At 36.0% G+C, this 20,693-nt stretch overlaps 1 protein-coding gene across 3 annotated transcripts in view; it reads right to left on the bottom strand.

The window, feature by feature from the left end:
- LOC6640484 (semaphorin-2A) overlaps positions 1 to 20,693 on the bottom strand; it is a 50,959-nt gene that overhangs the window by 17,887 nt on the left and 12,379 nt on the right. For all 3 annotated transcript variants that reach the window (XM_023174835.2, XM_047010251.1, XM_047010252.1), the window contains exon 2: positions 17,031 to 17,588. In XM_023174835.2, the coding sequence (XP_023030603.1) occupies positions 17,031 to 17,208 (178 nt within the window). In that variant the 5' untranslated portion in view covers positions 17,209 to 17,588. The remainder of the gene's footprint in view (positions 1 to 17,030; positions 17,589 to 20,693) is intronic.

Here is a 20,693-nt window from a genome sequence, read left to right on the forward strand (position 1 = left end):
TTGCAGAATATTTTTTTTGCTTTTGGTTTTGTCTTGTAGAAGAGGAAACTCAATCATTGTAAAAAATGAAAAGCATAAAAAATTACGCACTTTTCTCTCACAGAGGCAGAATCAAATAAAAATTAAGTGCTGACTCAGCAGCTCTCGTCTGGAAGAGAAGTCGGAGAAATGAGAAAAAAGTGGAGAGAGAAAATAAAAGAAAAGGAAAAACCCAAAAACCAAAACAAGTGCGCGCGGCATGCAAAGTGAAGATAAGAATATTTTCCACTGTGAAAAACAACACACAAACACACACACATACACATCGACATTGAAGGAGGAGCAAGAGAAGAGGAAGGTGGAACTGCCATTTACATGGCCACAAAATACAACAACAACAACAACAACAACAACAATACAAGAAAAGAATGGAACAAACGAAAAAAAAAAAAAACAAAAACGAAATGTAAGAAACAGAGAATGGAGAAAACGGCAGCAAAACAACAAAACTGTTGACTAGGCGACAACAAGGAGGGAAAACAACAGGGTTGGAAATGGAGAGGATGAGATATCTAAAAGATGATTTGCACTTGGCAAAAATTTGTTTTCTGCCAACCCGACCAGACTGCATCTTTGGGCAAGCAACGAACCAAACGAACATATGCAAGGCCAAAAAGGTGTTTCGGGCTAAGACAAATGGATGCAAATACGTTAGAAGCAAAACACCAGGAGAAGAAGAGCCAAAAAAAAAGAAGAAATATAATCTAAAATCTCTCTCTTAGGGCTGGCAATTTCCTTTCTACCTGCCCAGATGGGCCCATTTCCCTCTCCAGTACCCATATCTCTCACAGTGTCTCTGCCTCTCTCTCCCTCTTTCTCTCGCCTCACACCATTTCCTTCTGCTTTTGTGGCCGTTGCTCTGGGAAGTTAAGTATACGTAACGTAAACGCAAATTTAATGCTTGAAAAATTCGCTTAAATGGATTTAAGTGGAGCGTTTTTCCTTGGCTTGTTTTTTTCTCATACTCTTTGTTAGTTAGTTTGTGTGTGTGTGTGTCTGTGTGGGTCTGCTTTATCTTTGCTGGGCAGATAAATGAGAATCTTCAGCAAAAAAGATGAAGTAGCCCAAGCTATTGGTATGGAGGCTTTATTTTGTGTGTGTGTGTGTGTGTGTGTTTATTGAGGCTACTTATCGTAGTGTATACAGTCAAGTGAGCTTTGGCCTTTCGACCTTTTAACGGACTCAAAAACCATTTTCCATGATTGAAAGCCGCCCAATGTCTCTCTTTTTCATCTCTATGGCCAATGCACAATGTAAAATCAATCAGTGTATCATTCTAAAGCCAATTAAGTGTTTATTTGCTTTCTCCATTGAATGCTGCATTTGCATAATAAATTATTCAATGAGCCAGGTTAGATGACCCAATTTCTGGCGCTGAAATGTAGGCAACAGTTTATGCATTTCGCATGCATTCATCTCATGTGAGTTTTGTTCAAATGTTAGCACGTTTCAATAACAATTTCTATGAAATTTCTAAAGAGCTTTGACAACTTTTGCCTTTAAATGCATATATATTTTCCTGTAAGCAGTCTAAGGCCAAAAGCCATGCATCAAGCTTATCTCTGGGCACCAATAGCAAATCTTTAGCCATTTACCAATGTCTCTCTTGCTCTCTCTCTATCGGTTCGGCCATGTTCGATATTTAACAGCTTCCAGTTGAGCGAGTGCAGACATATGCAAAGTGTCTTTGCCCGCCTGCGGGTCTACAATTTTTTGGGTCTCTAGTTTAGTTTTTTTCTTTCTTTCTATCTTTTTCTATGTAAGTACAACAAATAGCTAGCAAAAGTAAAAAAAAATCCAGTCAGTATCAGGTGGAAAGTGGGTAGAGTGAGGCAGGCTTCCCTCACTCTCTCTCTCTCTCTCTTTATCTATCTATATACATACATACTCGTTTAAGCACCTGGCATTTGTGTTGAGCACGTTCGTACCTTATGTGGGATTTAGTTTTAGACTTCATTTTACTGCCATTGCTACTACTTGCTGAGCTGATGCTGCCACTGCGCTTTTGGTTTCATTTTGTTTTCTACATTTTCTTTATGCCACTTTATGATGGCCGCACACAACAAAAACAGAAACGACAAAAAAAAAACACGAAACTAGAGAACTACAACAAAATGAAGGCAAGGCGCACACAGGAAATGTATAGCGAACAAAATAAAGCCATAGACAAGAGGCAGCAACTAGACAATACTGTAATCTAGGCAAACACTCACACACACACACACACTCACGTGAGCTCATTCTACACTAGTGGAGTATGCCGTACGTGGTGTGGTAGCCTGTATGTCTGTGTGTGTGCACTCGACACGAAATAGCGTGGGAATATATAACAAGTTGGCTGCCACCATTATGCTTAGGAAGTATGTCAGAGGAACAAATGTGGCTAGAGACAATGCCAAGTCAAGTCAAGTTAAACTTAAAGTAGAAGTAGAAAACCACACAAGTTTTTTTCTACTCTCGCATTTTCTTTTGTAGGCACTTGGGAAATTTGGATTCTACCAAAGCAATTGCTGACAGACAGATACACAAAGATAGGGAATGAGAGAAAGACCAGAGTCAGACTTGGTCCCAATTCGACTATTTTAAAATCCATAAAGAGTGCACTTTAAGTCCCTTCCCCTCAGCAAATTGAAGTTGCTCTGCCTGGTCTACATAATTCACTAGAAAATTTTTATGACTTCATCTTTGGTGAAACGTACATACAGCAGCAGCAACAAACGTAATGCAAGCGCAAGCAGTAGAGAGGAAACATTAGCAAGTCTAGACACCTATGTCTTCTTGGTTGCCTCCCGAAAAAAAAGAAACCAAGAAACGACTTGCCAAACGTGCCAGGGCGCAAAAGAAGGAACCAGAAAACAGAAAAAAAAAAAATTGAGACGTCAAGCAGACGACGTGGGGCCCTGACAGCCAGACAGCTAGCTAAAGGAAGGAAATATTGTGGGGAGGTGGGGGGGGAATACGGAAATGGTAAACTGCATAGTCAAAAGAATACTACAGTGTGACATTTGATCTTGGCATTTGGCTTGTTAAATATGCTGGAAAAATACACATCTTGACTTCCTGCCGACTGCAATGCTCCACCAACTCGTTACCCAGCCAAGGCTCATTTCCATATGTATGCATAGTAAAACTATGTATCTGAATAGTGCATCTACCGCAGGTACACCAACCATCATTCTATCTTGCTCACACACACACACACTTTTTTTGTAATTACTTGGAACTTAATTGGAATTCAATATCTGGCCAAAAAGCTAGGACAGAAAAAAGAAAAAAAAAATTGGCTAGTGGAAATTCATGGCACGAGCATGATAAAAATTTTCCAATTACCCAAAAATTTTACATATTTTTTTGGAGGGGAAGGGGGCAACGTGAAGCGAGCATAAATATTTATAGCATAAAATTTATGAAAACTAAACGTGATATGAGGACGTGTGTGTGTGTGGGTGTGTAATGGTGTTAGTGTTTGCCAAGCAAAAACCTTTGCATATTTTTGCGAGCACATTTGAATTTTTGCGCACTAAATTTTTGCGCTTTTACTTTGTTCCCCAGAGCTATGTGTCCTCACACTAGATTTCTAACTCTTTGCTTCCCTTTTTTTTTGTTTGCTTTCTTTGCTCAACGACCTTCGTTAACGTGTGTGTATTTCTGACCTAGAGTCTTTATGAAATAGGTTTTTAATTGTCAACTGCAATCTAGTAGAAACACTTTACTCTGATTTCCCTAGCTAGCGAGCCCCGTCAGCAATTTGTATTGGCCAGAGAGTGATGAGGGTGAGGGTGAGGGTAAGGGTGAGAGTGGCAAGGTGAATTGTGGTGGTATGTCAAGCCCTAATTAATCTTCAGGTGCCTTCAGGCCAACTGAATGCACGCCCTTGAGTAATACATACATTTCCCTACGAACTATGTACTTACTTATGCATTTCCTTCATTAATTAAATTACGCAAAAAAGTTCAAAAGCACATAAATCAGTCTACTTTATGTTCAGTCTCTATGGCATGGGTAAAGAGGGGGTTGGTTGGTTGGTTGGCGGAATAATGTTTTTACTGCCCTTGCGGGACCTTTGCTAGTTATAAATATTTATTCTACGCCGTTGCCGTCTGCTGTCAGATAAACTCATTTAAATGTTAATGCAGCCCAGTCAAAAGTTTAGGTTGAAACATATTGCATATACGAGCCAAAGTACGTACAATATTGAGAAGTCAATGAACACTAAAGGGGGAGATCCCCAATACCATACGGTAACAGGGCGAGTCCTGGGCAGCAAGTTTATTGGGGGTGATGGTTGCTGATGCAACCCTCTTTTTAGTCACACTCGCCCTCCTTACCAGATGTTACTGCAACTATGTATCTAACCTTTTGGCTAAGGTTAATTAAGTAGAAAAATATATACATAAATCTATATAAATATATATATATATTTTTTTTGGTTGTTGTATTTTATGGCACTAAAAACCATTCAGCACACATTTTGACAACTCACCCTGGCAAGAGATAATCTTCTCGAAAAGAAAATAATATCAAAGCTCTTAAGATGTCTTCACACTTGAGCAACAAATTTTGGCAATTTGATTAACAATAGCTACTTCAAAAAGTTGAAGGATAGTAATGAAATATTTATTTCAAACAGAATCATGGAAAGTTACTTTGGTTGGTTTTGATTAAATGTATAATATGAAAGGGCACTGAGCTGACTGGAAATGCCAGATATAGTCACATAACAGGAAGACGGATCATGGAAAGTTTCTTTGGTTGGATTTGATTAAATGTATAATATGAAATCGAATTCAGATTTAGTCACAGAACAGGAAGAAGGATGATCCCTTACATATGTATATCTATCTGACCAATTTAGAAAACAAGCAGATAATAGTTTATTAAGCTAGCTTAAATTTGGCTTTTTGTTTGGTTTTTTTTTTCACTGAAATATTCTCTTACTCTAGTTTGTTTACTTTGTTTCGAAAGGATTTGATTGAGTTACTTCGAGGGTACTTGGCAAAACATTAACCATGGATAGTTAATATGGCAATTATGTGAGTCAAGATTTATGTTTACGAGTTCTTCACTTTAGTCTGGGTAGTTTGGCTTCACTTAACTGCCATAAATATGCGAGCATTATTATTTAAGTTGAGTAAGCCGACGAACCAAAGAAAAGCAGAAGGGCAATGAGTTGAGAGAGGGAGCATAATGTCTATGGCAAAACATAAATATGAAGAAGTAGCTAAAGTTAAAGAAGAAGAAGCTCATGGAACAGAAGCAGGTGTTGGATGATAGGGGGCAGAGCAGAGTAGAACTTGGTGGGAAGTTGATTACAAAAAGCAAGTTTAATTACCCACATTGTAGCAGCATTTTTGTTGAATGTAAATAGAGTTTACATGTCTTCATTTGATGATGAAGATAATAAGGAAAGAAAAAAAAAATTAAAAAAATAAAATAAACGTAAACTTAATGATAAAGAAGAAGTGAGGAATGGCGTGAAGTAGAAGGAAAGAAGTTGTTAGTGCTAATTAGTACGAGGACTTTTTGCTGCAACTGTGACCCAGTTAAGGGATAAATTTATTATGTTGCGTGTGTGTGCAATGATAATTGCATTTTCATTCGCTCCGTCTTCTTATTTATGTCTGCCATAAAAATGTTAAGAAAAGGAATACCTACTTAATATGGTATAATAATAATCACTATAAAAAAGACACACACACACACAAAAGGTGTGTGTGTCAGTTAGTGTGCCATAAAACGATTTTGTTGTGTTTAGTTTTGTGTGTGGACCAAGCTCGCACATAAATCATTCGGCTTGTCCTTTTCGTGCCTTTTCTTTTGCTTTCATTTACTCATTAGATTTTTGTTTTGTTGTCCTTGCCACATAATAATATGCTTAGTTCAGGATACACCTTTTTTTCCCCCTATCTCTTCTGTCGCCTGTCTTGCTCTGTGTGTGTGTCAACTGAAGGTCTCCAACGTCAAGCCAAATGCCACCACATTATGAAGGGAGAGAAAAGGACATTGAAAGCAAAGAGAATGTTTTGGGCTTTTGTAAATTATGTCGATGTTTACATACTCTTTTTATTTTACGGATGCAGCTAAGAATTGTGGGAATGTTAGAAGACGAATTTCGTCCTTTTTTGCTCCTACAAACCTTTTTATATAAAAGAAATAAAGAACTGTTTTTTCTTCTTCTATTTTTATTCTCATTTTTTAGTCCTAGAACTATGTTAGAATTTTTTGATCAGCTTCATAAATTCAGTTTGTGGAACTGATCAAAAATACTTTGCCCTTTTTGGCTAGTGTATAAATAAGAAAGAAAGTTTTGCCTCTGGTTCAGTTTTATATACATACAGATATATAAGGATTTGCTTTTGCTTTTACCTTTAGTTTTGCCTTCTGCCTTTGTGTGGTGCTTTTCTTTTCTGTTTTGTGCCTTTGGCTTATGGTTTTCATCTGGTTGCTCTCCCACTTTACCTTTTAGTTGACGTTGATTGGAGGCTTTCTTTTGCCGAGTTTGTCCTGTTATTTTCTTAATTTTCAACACGTTTTGGCGCGTTTTGTTGTTGCCAATGTGCGCTTCTTGTTCAAGTTTTACGAACTTGATTATCCTTTTTTTCTCTCTCTCTCTTTCTCGTTTCTTTTCTTTGAGTTTTTCGCCCCATTCATCGTTCGGCAACGTTTTTGTTTTTGGGCACAAAAGGCGTGTATCTATTTCGTGACAAAGGGCAACTTTAACTTGTATGTATTTACACCTGCGAAAAGTATGCTAACGTTTTACCAACACGCACAGGTGAGAGACCTACGGGCTTATGGCCCACACATGCGTTATATATGCGCATAACTTGGCACCTCTCAACGCCGTTCAGCGACTGGCCGACAACAAACCTCAAGACGAGAAATATGAGAAAGCATTGCGGCTTTAAGAGTAACAATTTCTGCCTCATCTTTAAGGTTGAATTCCTTTCAGCAGCCGCCCTTAAATGTAAAAACCGAAAAAAAAGAAACCAAAACTCAATTTTTGTAAGCGCGTGGCCTAAATTGTTTTAAATTACCAGTTAGTTAGATATATGTACATGCATTTAATATGTACATCGTTTTGAGATGGCCAAACGTATGTATGTTTGTATGTGCCGCCTTTAGGTATTTCCTGTAGCTCATTTCCGTTTCACCTCAATTTTGGGGTAAGCTTACCCCCCTGAAGCTTCGCCGTCTGGTTAGCCAGCAAAAATAAATAAAAAGAAAGAAAAAAAACTCGTGTAAGCACTAAAACCAGACCGAACCAATACGATGAAAACCCAACCCCTAGTAAAAGCAAGCAGTTTTTCTTCAACTATGAAACGAAGGGTGCATAAATTATAGCGACGCGTCGCTTCGTCGCAAGGTTGCAAGCAAGTGACCAAGTCTCTAGCCAGCTAGTGCCACTTGCTAGCTCTGTTTGCCGCACTTGTGCAACACCTCAGTGTGTTGGCTTTCCAACTTATTTATGACTGAAGAGAATTTCAAATTTCCCTCGTCTGAATTTGCTTTTATATGTTTACCTTTTATGATTTGCCAGACACACGGCCAAATGTTCTCCCTGACTTTTTTCTTCTTCGTTTCGTTTCATTCACGTTTGTTGTTTTTTTGTTTTTTGAAACTGTGGCAAATTGCAGTCGAAAAAGGAAATTTGGCCAAAATTGCGCGGTAATTGTAGCCGCTAAATTTCACTTTTTGCCTTTGCCCTAGCTGGCAGGCAGGCAGCAGCAGCAGCAGCAGGAGGGAAGACAGGAAAAGTTGGGGTTGGGTTGGCTTGGTGTCTGTGTGTGTGTGTGTGTGTGCGCCATATGTGTGGGTACTGCAGAAATTGAGCGGTAACAGCAAAAAAGGAGAGAAAATTATGCGGCATTCACTCCCCGTCTGCATGGTCATGGGTCTGTTTGGTCTGGTCTGGGAGGGGGGGGGAGTAGGGCGGGCTCTCTGGCAGTTTTCATTTTTAAATTGGCGGTTTTATGTGTGTGCAATTCTATATGGCTGTATGGCATGACTAATATGTATGTATGTGTATACATTTACACACACACACATGGACAAAGTCACCGCACAGCTGCTTGTTGTGGGCATTAGCCAAAATTTTATTGCATACTTTTGCGAGCAATTGCAATTTAATGCTCCACAACAACCAATCCCTCTACCTAGACCTCACCCCTCTACCATATGCTGCGGCTTTTATGCTTTACTCATAATTTTGGCATAACAATTGAAATATATACTAGAAAATGTAAAATTGTATGTTTGAGATTTATATTCGAGCCAGAAAAAAAAAACAAAAAAACATTTATTTTTTGGACTAAGGCTTCATGCATGAAAAGTTCATTTAATTTGATTTGAAAATTTGATATTAAGCGAGAGAGAGAGAGAGAGTGAGAGCAATGAAAATTGTTTTCCAAATACAAATATAACGGTCAATTATCAGAGCAAGTAAATCTAACTATATTAGAGGAACTACTGTATAATTATGGTCAACGAATAAACTGGTATAATATTGATATATATATATTACCATATATCATTCATTTGTTTTGAATTTCAATGGATTTGAGTATTACAATCCGAATTTATATACTTATGTAGACTTTGATATGTGTTTTATATTGAATTTGAAACTTTTGGCAATAAATTGGATTTGTAAACCCTTGTAGAGGATATAATAAAATTAGTGAGATGTTTGAAGGAGAGGTTTTTGACTACATATGTATATTTTTGATCAGCATAAGAAGACGAGTCGATATAGCCATGCCTGTCCGTCTGTCTGTCTGTGCCTATTAACTTCATGCCCACAATTAGCAAGTTGTCTTGGTATTTATGCTCCTTAATACCTAATTGAGATTAAGTTTGACAACTTATCGAATCGGTAAATTATAAGCGATCAAAAAGTCTACTTTAGTAAGAAATATCATTCTTAAGCTTAGAAGAAACTATTAAATTTCTAAAAGCTACCGATATCAAGTGGTAGATATAGTTAATATGTCTTGTTCGACGATCGGACGTCGGAAAAACGCGATATACCTATACATATATTTATTTTGTCTTTCTATAAAAATCTAACAATAAGCTGTAATAAGTGTATCCAACTAATCAGTATCTTGACAAGTTTAATTTTGAATATTTAAGTACAAAGTAGATTGTAACTGAAACATACATGCACTATGCTTAAACCTTATAGTTTTGAGTTACTTTCTTAATAATAATAAATCTTACTGGAAATATAGAAAAGTCGTCTTAAAGAATGTTACTAAACATACTTTATCATAATATAGAGAAACCTTATGAACTACAAATATATTTCGAAAACGAAACCTAAATGCTTTAAATGAATAAACGATTTTAAAATGGCGCAAGGCTAAATGAACTTCGACGCATCTAAAGTTAGGTTCTTTCTCGTTTAAAAACTGGCCAAAAAGCTGTCCTATTAAAGTCCCATTACCAACTTGAGTAGTAGTGTGTAAAACTTATAGTTTTCTAGATTAATCATGTGGCAAATTCCTTTAAGTTTCGATCAATTAATACCTTAAACCATTATTAAAGGAAAATAAAAATAAGTTTCCTATTGCAGTTATTCACATATTTCAGAAACCACACCATTTCATATAACTTATAGGAAATTTGGTTTTTCCATTTCGTTGGTTTTTTTTTTTTTGGTTTTTGTTGTTGCTCCATTGAACTGTCTCTATGTGTATTTATGCTTCAGTTCGTATATCTGCTTCTTATAGTTGGCGTTTTGTTAGCCAATTAACATATATTGGTGAGTAAAGGTAATAAATTCTTAGATTTCAATATGATATAGACAACGACAAGGACAACAAAGGCAACAACAACAACAACATCAACAGAAGGGAAAAATGGCTTTGTTTGCGCTTTATATTCCTCGTTTGCTTCTTTGACTTGCTTGCATGTGAAAGTGAGCCTTTTGTTTTGCTCCGTTTATTATTTATTATAAATGACTGAACACACCACATATACACACCATACACACACACACACACACACCTTACTCACACATACCAGAAAGATAGAGTGTGAGAGAATGAGAGAGGTATGGTGGGGGATTCCCCCAGTCAATATGAAATAATTTTATTGAGCCAAACTATTGTCTTTCGAGGTGGGCGTATTGTCTGTCTATCTATATGGACTGAAACCAGGAAACGGGTCAATCGATTTCTCTATTCGTTTTTTTTTTCCTTTTTGCTGTTTGTTTTTGGTTTTGCCTTCTGCTGTGTTTTTCTGAACAAAAAGTTTTTCAATGGCCTAAGCATTAATTAGAAATTGGTTTTTCCCTTCCGAGCTCTCTCCATCTGATTCTTTCGCTTTCGGTCCGCTGGCCTTGTTATCCTTTTCAACTGGTTTATTGTCTGCATGTGTGAGGATTAAATGATGTGTTAATTTTGTTTCTCAGCCTTAGGGAAAATAGACAAATACTGCTGAATATATGTACACTGAAGACGAACAAATTTCATTACATTAAAATGCAAAAATTTAACTTGCTTTAAAGAGGCCATTTCCATGCATGTCCTGTTTTCGTCCCAGCAAAACTGCACTTAATGCAATTATTTCAACCTCACATGTCATAAAAATGCGCCACGAAAAACCAATTTCAACTTTGGCAATATGCCTGGGCACTGTTTTTGTGGGCCACAAAGCACAGAACCAACCCTTAGATTCTTATTATAATGCTGATGGTCAAAATAGTTTTGACCAAAAATGATGTGTGCTGGTTCGTGTGTGTGTGTGTGTGGGGTTCTTCCCCCTTTCTGACTGGAATTGACTTTAACCACCACCAACATCAAGACCAAAAGCAAACGATGATGGAAGGAATGAGGTTGAAAGATGGGGCCAAAAGGTCGGTCAATTGCGTGTCTCACTTTAATGTCGTTATTGTCGTAGAGTCTCGTACTAAATTGGGACTCCCCGTTGATAAAAATATGTTTCTCTTCCCCTTCTACATAAACTACTGCTACCCAATGATAGCTAGCATATTTTATTTTTGTCCAAAATATTAACAGATAATTGAATCGAGTGTAAATAAGTGCTGAAGCGAGGTGTGCCGACTATTGTTAGTTTATTTCGTTTCTTCTTTTTTTTTTGTATTGAAGGCGTGACAAATACATGAAATATGCAGAGATATATGTACATATGTACCAACTTTCCTCTATCTCCCCCTTTTCCCACCACTTTTACTCAACATACACATGGGCTTATCCTGTTAAGGTTTTTGTTGTTCTTATTTAAAGTGTTTAATTAAAAAAACACGCACGTACACACACACACACACACACGAACAGAACCATAGGGCACTCTTTCATACATGCTTGTAGTTTGAAAACAATTCCTGGTAGAGCTGCCTGCTTCTGGTCCTGATCCTGGCCACATTGGTCATGTTGATGTTAATTAAATCAAGCGACATGTGTTTTAAAAATAAAATTAAATTAATTTACATTAAATGACATTTATTTACGCTACAAAAATCTGAATTTAAAACTTTTTCACAACCCAAAAAAAACTTTTCCGATTTAAAGATGAAAATTTTAAAAAATAATCAAAACCAGAAAATATTCATTAAAAGGAAATTATCTACGCCTGGCACTAGCAATGGGAAAGTTTTAAAATAAATGCAGTAAAAAAACTCATACTATTAGCAACACTTTAGCATCAAATGGAAATATTTAGTTTTATATGATTTAGCCAGATACAAATGATAGTTTTTGGCATTGTTTTCATTTCAAATTTGATTACACTGAAAGGTTTTTTATTCTAGAAATGTGTTTGAGAGAAAAGTGTGATTACTTTTTCTTTTAAGGACTAAAAGTTGAAGCGAAAGAGACACAAAACTCTAGGTCTACAAATTAAAAACAAATTTGTTTAGTTGTCTTGACATTTTGTCTTAACTTGCTCTATAATTTCTGTGAGTGTATTATGCGAGCTCTTATATGGAGTAAAAAGTTTGTATTTTATAATCAAATTTTGTGTGCCACAGACAAGAACATTTTTGGTTTAATTAATTTGTATGTCATTAAATTTGAGTTGGTTGCCAAATGGTTAGTTGGGTGTCCTTGCTCTCTGCACTCTCCTCATGTTATGTAGGTGTCAATACACACACACACACACAAATAGACACACTCACAAGTGAGATAGATAGATAGAGAGATGTGCTACCATTTAGTCTTTGTTTAGGCAACAAGAAACCACAGTTAGAGCTCTTCTCCTCTTCTCCTCAATGGGTGTAAGAGTACAGGCAGCACATGTTTGAGTGTTGCTACAGATGCTGCTTCTGCGGTGCACCGACTGATGTTAAGTAGGGAGATACTTGCCCTATACTATACCATACCCTAACCAAACGTCTCGCTCTTGGCCCATTCTCCTCTCTCTCTCTACTCTTGGTATGAAGATATATTACATGTTGAGCAAGCATTTGTACTTGTGGCTTTTCTCTATGACTATGACTCTGTCTCTACGTATGTATGTGTGTGTGTACTTACATATGTGAGTGTTTCTGTGTGTTGTTGGTAGCAAAACGAAATAACTTGAATTATGGCACTCCAAGACTTGGAACCGCCTAATGAATTTGTTAGGCCAATGACAGCCAGATGCAGCTGCAGCTGCTTTTACTATAGAAAACACACACACACACCAAACACACCAAAATTGGGTCAACAGCATTGTAAATTATGGCTTTAGGCGTATTAGGGATTAAGGCCAAACCATAGCACAACAGCAAAAAAAAAAAAGGAAAAAAGAAAAACGAATGGCAAAAAAGAGCAGCAAGGACCAAACACAGGTTGCTCTTTTTCCTTCTTTTTTTGTGTGTCGCAGCAAGTGTCGACATTAGGGTGAAACACGACTAATGGAATTCTGTTTTTTTGTGAAAAGGCCCATCAATTGAAGCCAATCTGCTAAGCCATAAGTTTAAACTTGAGATTCTTCAATTGCTTTAAACCCTTTATGCCAACAAATTGCAAATTTCGATTCAAATGCATTCCAAACCAATGCAAAATTTACCTTATATGCCTCTTTTCAGAGTAAATTAGCTCACATTAAAACAAATTCTTATATTAAAGTGCATTAAAAAGTATTTAATATCATTTATATATAATTATCAATGATAGATTATTTATTTGCTTTAATATAATTGAAAAGAGGTGAAATATTCGCATAGTTCTTGACTAACCCTCTTACTACATTCTTGGCGTATTTTCTTCAATTTTCCATTAGCTTCTTTTGGGCTCAAGCCAATCAATTGTATGTGTTTTTGAGGATATGTGTGTGTTTGTATGTGTTTATAATGGTTTCATCCTGAAATAACCACAATAACCACAAATGCCACACAGTTGACAAAACTCCTCTCAATTCAATTGCATGAAATTTTTGTTGATGGATTTATGTGGGATTTTACTTTCGACTTTCTGGTTTGTTTTTTAAACTTTTCGTCTTTTTGTATTGTTTGTTTTTTTTTCTTGTTTTTTTTTTAGTGTGCTTAGCTGTTTTTCTTCGTTGGCTTGGCTCCTTTGTCTAGTTGGCGATTACAGCTGAAAATTGTTGCTTAATTGCTGCTGAACTGCTGCTAGCTTGGCTAATTTAGCTGGCCACATACCTGGCCAGGGCAAAGTTTTCTTTCTCGCCCTCTCTCTGTCTCTCTCCCGTCTATTTGTACGTTAGCCAAAAAGTTTTCCTCTTTATTTTTTTGTTTTTTCTGTTTGGAAAAAGTCTCCGGGGTGTGGGTGCCAAAACGCTAAATGCCCCAAATTCTTTAAGTTTACAAGCAACGGGTGTGGATGGGGTAGTGGGGCAAAAGGGAAAAGGAAACATTTGTGCGCAGTTTTCAGTTTTTTCGTTTTTTTTGGTTCCTTTTTTTTTTGTTTTTGGTGTTGTGTTGGTTGCTTTCTTTTTTATTTCTTCGTTTGCGTGCGTGCACGAAATAAGGCCCAAAGTGTATGGCCAAGAGTTTTTTGTAGCCACCAACTTTCTGTTTTTCTCCTTTTTTTTTGGGTGTTTTATACCCTGGATAAAGGGTATATTTAATTGGAAAATCTTCTCAAATGTCTTCTGCATATTGATTGAATTATGTTTAGATTAAATATTCCAAAAGGACAATATAAGAATCCAACGAGTTTTGACTCTGTTAGATCGTAATTCCTTCAATCTAAGCAAACTAAGAAACGTTTAATTTTAATGCAAGGTAAATTTAAAGTAAACTTATAGGTTTAAAAGGACTTTGCAGGACTAAGAAAAGAATGCGAGCGACAAGTATAAGTGAAAGTGTTTCCTGGAACTACCTTTATTTTTTAAGGAATTTTCCACTCCATCTAAGGTATTTAAGGTTAACAGGAAGCCAAGTTGTTTTTGCTTGAATGGCGAACTAAAACTTAGGAAGAACTCCCATGGGAATGAAGGGTATAAAAACTTCTATAAGAGAAAAAATCAGCTTCCGTAAGGTTTTTTTTTTTGTTTTTGTGTATTTTTACACCCCTTTTCAGTTTGTTGTTGCTTTTGCTTCTGGTTGTTGTTTTTTTTTTTGTGTTCACTCTGCTTCTATTTACGCATTGGCCGCAAACTTTGGTTCTTTAGGACCACACCTGGCGAAGGGTAGGTGAGGCGACGGCTGGCTGCAAGGGAAAGTCTCGCTAATATTCGCCATTAAACTTTTGCTTGTTGTTTTTCTTTAATTAACAACGTAAACATCAGATATGCTACACTCTATATATACACACACTTTTCTTCTCGTTTTTTCTTCTTTTTTTGGGTAGCCAGCGACCTTTATGAGAAGTTTCCATTGCTTTTCTTTGCTGCTTAACTTTTTTTTTTTTTTTATTTTGTTCATGGGAAAAAGTAGAAACTTTTGAAAAGGTTTGAGCTGCAATCTTTGTGGCAAGTGTTGAAGCAATTGAACAAAAAATTTTTAAAATGTTTTAATATAAACAGTTGCTTTTTAATAAATCCATGACAAACAAATAAGGCAAAAAAAAAAGAAGTTTCGGAGTGAAGCGACATAAGCCGATTAGTAACTTAAATGTAAAATGAATTGTTAAAATTAAAAATTAATATTGGAACATCCCTATATATGATGGATTGAAGCTCTTTTAGAGAAATATTAACCACAAATTAACTAAGCAGAGCAAAATCTCAGCTTACCACTTGAAAACTAATTAAACACTAATAGCAAAGAAAGAGACAGAATCAGAGAGAGAGAGAGAGCGGGAAAAGAACAAAAACGAGGCAAAAAGAAAAGGAGAAAGGCAAAAAGGCAGCAGCTTAAGTGGCGGAAGCGGCAGCATTTGGAATCGCCAAGTGCAATTAAACCAACAACAAAATGAACTAAGACTATATGTATATATACATATATATAGATATAGGAACAGAAAGAGTAGATATATATGTATATATAGAGAGAGAGAAGGCAAAACTTTTTAAGCGAAGACCAGCACTCAAAGTTTAGCAAAAAGAAGAAAAAGAAATAGTAAAAGTAGGAAACGCAGGCGAATGAGTCTATAAAGTGCCACACACACACACACAGAGCACACCCACACACACACACAGATACACAATCAATGCTCACACACACTAATACAATGCGAAATGAAAAGGAGAGAAATGTCTTCGTCGAAGTAGAAATAAAACAATGGCAAAACAATAGCTTTTTTTTTTTGGGTAAAATGGCAGCAGAGTATTGAGAAAGGATAACAGACGTCCTCCCAAGTCGTAGTCCTCGTCGTTGTTGTCGTTCACGTCTTTCTCGTCGCCGACGGAAGTGAAGCGTAATGGGTAAAATCACAGGCAAAGCGGCAACAACTGAAGCAGACGTGGCCACTAAATCCGCTTAAAGTGAAAATTATTCTTAGCAACAGTTTTCGGCCAAAAATGGCATTGCCCCAAACATGTGTTTCTATCTCCTTCCTTCTCTCTCTTTCCTCTTCTTTCTCGATTTGTGTTAGGACCATTCGCGCCTCTGTCTAAGCTGTTGACTTATTTGCCAAGGTTCGTTCGATTCGTTTCATGGTCTTCTCCACCTCCCCCAAAAAGTTGAAATAGTTTTTCTCTTTTCTTCTATACAGAAAAAAGGAATGTGTTTAGGCTATTACACAAAAGCTTAACCAAAACAGTTTAAGCCAGCTTTACTTATTGCCATACAAGGGCCTACATAAATAGAACAAAATGTTGCTACAAAGAAAATTTAACAAGTTTTTAGCCTTAAATTTCTATACGAAGTAAATATTTATTGATTCTCAACATGATTGAAAATTGTTTAATAAAATTATATTTTGTCGATAACTTTAACTTTACTTTTAATATTTAATTCGATTTCATTGTTATTATTGGAACAATGTCTTAAATATTTAATGCCCCACACACAAAAAAAAGGAAAAAAGAATTATATTTAATAAATTATGCGCCAGCTTAAAATCGTTGTTACTTACATAAAGTAAATCACATTTTTATATAAATAGGTACAAAAATATATATATTTTAGAATCAGAAAGCAGCAAAATGTTTCAAATATACTCTAAGATATCTAAAGCTGAATGTATATATTATATATAATTAGACATTTTCATGATAAATTCAATCGTTTATATAAATACTTAATATATTTTTGATAACTATTTTTAAACTTTTTCAAGCAAAGATAATGAGATGAATTTTTTAAGATATTGAAAATGATTTTTCTATTATTCGGTTTTTAGTATTCAAACATTTTTTAAAACCACAACGAAAAAAATTCTTCATTTAAACAAAAAATAATCTAATGCTTCTTCTTAATTGTTAAATTGAATCCTGTTTTACTCAAAGACAAATTGTCAACAAAAATCAACTTTGTTTTCAATTAACTTTCCTCACATTTTCTTTCCAAATAAAAGTATTTAATGTTGTTTTAAAAATCATAAAATTCTACAGACTATACTGGCATATACAGATATGTTGAGAACTCTTCTTTATTCAACTTTAATTGTAGGAATTTCGAAAGAACATCTTCTTACCTTTATGATGCCTTAAATGATGGGCAGTAGCAGCTGCTCCTGTGCAACAGGGTGGCTCATAATATAAATTCCAAGTGTTTTCGTAATCCGCTTGAGCATAATCCACATGGTAAATGATTTGGCAGCCAAGCAGTAAAAGCAAGGTGGCCCTAAGGCGTCTTGCCATAGAGCAAAACATAATTGTTAATAAATTCCCAGATCCTTTTCCGTTGAGTTTTCCTTTTTTTTTGGCTTGTACTCTCTTAAAGTATTCTCAACACGCGCGGTTTATATTAGAGATATGTAACTAATAGTATTGAGCTTGTTTTGCCTTATCATTGAGCGACGACATTTGTTCACAATTTTTTGTATTCTCAGGGATCAAGTAAGTTTACGCGGCTTTTCCTTTAATTCACATTTCACTGAGGGGACTCGGAAGTGTGCGTCAATGTTCCGTTACGAGTGGCAGACACGAACTAACTGCCTGCTGTGGCACGAGGAACTGTGTTAAATAAACATCAGCAGCAAACGACGAAGGATTCAAAGGATTTCGTTCGGCTCTTCGGCTGTTTGCAACACCTGTGAGAGATAAAAAGAGAGAGAAAGGAGAGAATAGTTAGAATAGTCGTTTAATGCTTAAAGCGCAGGCGCACTATCCCAAAACAAATTTCCCTGCCATGAAAAATTTCCCCTTAATGTTTATGTTTACCAGCAAGTGTATTGAACTCATTTCAATGCTGTGCAATGTGCAACGTGCAACGCAGTCTGCCTGCAACAACAACAACAATAATAACAACAACAACAACAATGGCAACACTTTTCAAGGGTAACTGCAGACACATTCAAGCTGAAGTGCATCAAAAGCTGCTGCTGCTGCGACCCTTTCTCACCCTCCACCCAAACGATTCACTGGACCAGCAGCCACCAGACGACATCAACAACGAGTTGAGACATTTCGAAGAGTTAAAAACAGGAGCGGTTTATCTGAATGAAATGCTTTAGAGTTTAACTAACTTGTGGTTACACAAATTAAATGAAGCCAATATTACTTAATTAATGTATGGATATCTCTTCATAGTTTGAGGCAACGAAAAATGGTTAAAAATCTTTCTAATAAACCATATTATGGTTTAGTTCCTTTAGCTTAAGAGGCAATTTAAACAGCTCACAGCAGGCCATTAAATAAGAGAGTTATTATAAAATTTACTATGTTCTTTCATTATAATTTAGTCTTTTTTAGAAGGCAGTTAATTTTGATATATATTTTCTTTATGCACTTCTTGAAATTCAATGAACAGCCCATATTGGGAGCAAGGTAATTAAATTGCATGCACCAAGGGCTTTTTAAATTTTAACTTGAATAAGAAAATAATAAGAAAACTATGCAATTAATAAGCCATTGTTAATTTTAAAATCAATTACAGGAATTCATTCTATAGCAAGCAATATTTTGGCTAGACAAACATTTTCCAAAAAGGCTTTCATCTAAACATTGTCTTAGCTTATGTTAGATTGCTTATATAAAAGATGAAGTAAATTGGTATAGCTGAACCAAAGAGAGTGGATCTCATCATTCCCAAAGTTTTTCAGGAAAATATGAAATTTTAATTCAATTTAAATAGAAAAAATAGATTTTTCTTTTTGGCACTTTTTTTCTGTGACGCTTTCAGTGGGAATCCCATTTGACCCCTGGCCGTTTGTTTAACCGCTCCCGTTTATCATTTAATGTTGAGCCTAGCAGCAGCCAGTCTGGAATAGCATTTTCCGTGACTGATTATTTATGCATATGCCTGTAATGCTTCTTCGTCTTGCTGTGTATCCATGGCTTCTGGTATATATAAGTATGGAAAGCATATACATTTTTTTTTATTATTTCTCTGCGTCGCGTGTTTCAATTTCCAATGCAACAAAGTTCTCTTCCTACTCCTGCTCTGATCCTAGGGGTTTTTAAGGCTAGACATAAGTCACTTCAGACAGTCAGTCAGGCCGCAGGGGCCGCAGACACAAAGACAATTAGACAGTAGCCACAGCTTTGAGTGTATGTGTGTGTGTGTGTGCTAACCTTCAGACATTTTCTCACACAGACTTGGCTTTGACTTGGAAGAAACTAGCCAGTGGAGCGCAGCACTTTTGCCCAAGAGAAGGACGGACGACAAGTCCCTGACCACAAAAAGTCGACAAAAAGTTTTTAGGGGAATTTTTATTATGCTTTTGCCAAAGTAAAATTTCTGTAGGTTTTCCCCGGTTTCCTTTACCTGTCTCACTTCCTCATACTCTTATTGTCTCTGTCTCTTTTTTAGTGTGTGTGTGTGTCTCTGTCTCTTTCTGTCAAACAAGCTTAACAATTGCCATATAAAATGCTTTCAAAAAACTTTGATTAATGTGCGCTTAAAGAGAAAGAAAAGCAGAAAGAATACAAAACTTTTCATAACTTTAACTTGCAGCAGTCGGTGAAAAGCGGCTAAAACGCAACTAAAAAAACAACAACTACAACTTATGCAATCAGGACTTAGTAGCCAGGTTCAAGGCAAAAAACAAAACAAAACCAAAACACAATGTCAGTGACAGCCTTTGGGGCAGGACCAAGACCAGGACAGGATACAGAGGACAAGGACACAAGAACAAGAAAATCACAGCACGAAAAGCGTTAAAAAATGAATTGTAAAACAAACAAGCAACAAACAAGCAGAACATTTCCCTCCCTCCCAGTCCCCCACAAAGAGAGGGAAAAACAAAGTAGCCAGAGCCAAAGAGACCGCCCGCCGACGTCGACCCCGCTTGGGTTAATAGAAAATGTAATTCGATGCATTTAATGTGGGTGCTCGCCCTCCCACCGCTCGACCCACCTCTACAATGTAGATGCGACTGCAGCGATAACAGGTTAAGGCTTGAGGCCTCAGCTAATCCTTGCCAACAAGCTACACAAAAACCTGCTAAAACAAACAAGCCCATCGCCCATCAAAAAACAAAAAAAGAATGAGAGAGAAAGAAAAACACAACACAAAACATGCTGGCAGCTTATTCTCTTTTTTGATACGAATAATAAATGCCCTTTAATGGATGCTTAATACAACTGACAGACCATGTGGACAGAGACTCTGATTTTTTGCATATATGAATGTTTTAAGAGTAAAAGCGAGTAATAAAACGTTTACAGAGACTAATACTTTATTGTATTTCAATTTAAACTCATATTCGGAATTTTAAATACCATTCTATTAGAATCGTTTAATTTTTTTAATAGTGAAACATTGTTTGCATTTGGATCTATCACTATCGAAATTTTCCTTTGAGAATATAATATTATACATAAATGACTGTAAAATTTCAGTTAAGTTAAATCTAATCTGCAAAATGAAATCTAAAATCTAGTTTTAAATTTTGAAACACAATTCTTTGAGAACAATCAGATTAATCGATTAGTATTTGAATACTTAGTAAATCACTCTTTGTAAATGAACCTAGTAGATCTATTGAAACTTTCTCTCATCTAATTACATAATGAACCGTATTATACAGAAGCTGAATTACAAAAATTTGAAGTTTAGTAAAATTTGAAATCTACATTTTAGTTTTTGATGTTTAATGCAACAAAATCGGTCGAAAATAGGTTGATAAAGTTAGGGTCATGTGCGATTATTTGAGATTTTTTTTTATTTTTCTTGTATAAAACTTAATTTTTAC

This window comes from Drosophila willistoni (assembly GCF_018902025.1).
Source record: "Drosophila willistoni isolate 14030-0811.24 chromosome 2L unlocalized genomic scaffold, UCI_dwil_1.1 Seg196, whole genome shotgun sequence".
Taxonomy (NCBI): domain Eukaryota; kingdom Metazoa; phylum Arthropoda; class Insecta; order Diptera; family Drosophilidae; genus Drosophila; species Drosophila willistoni.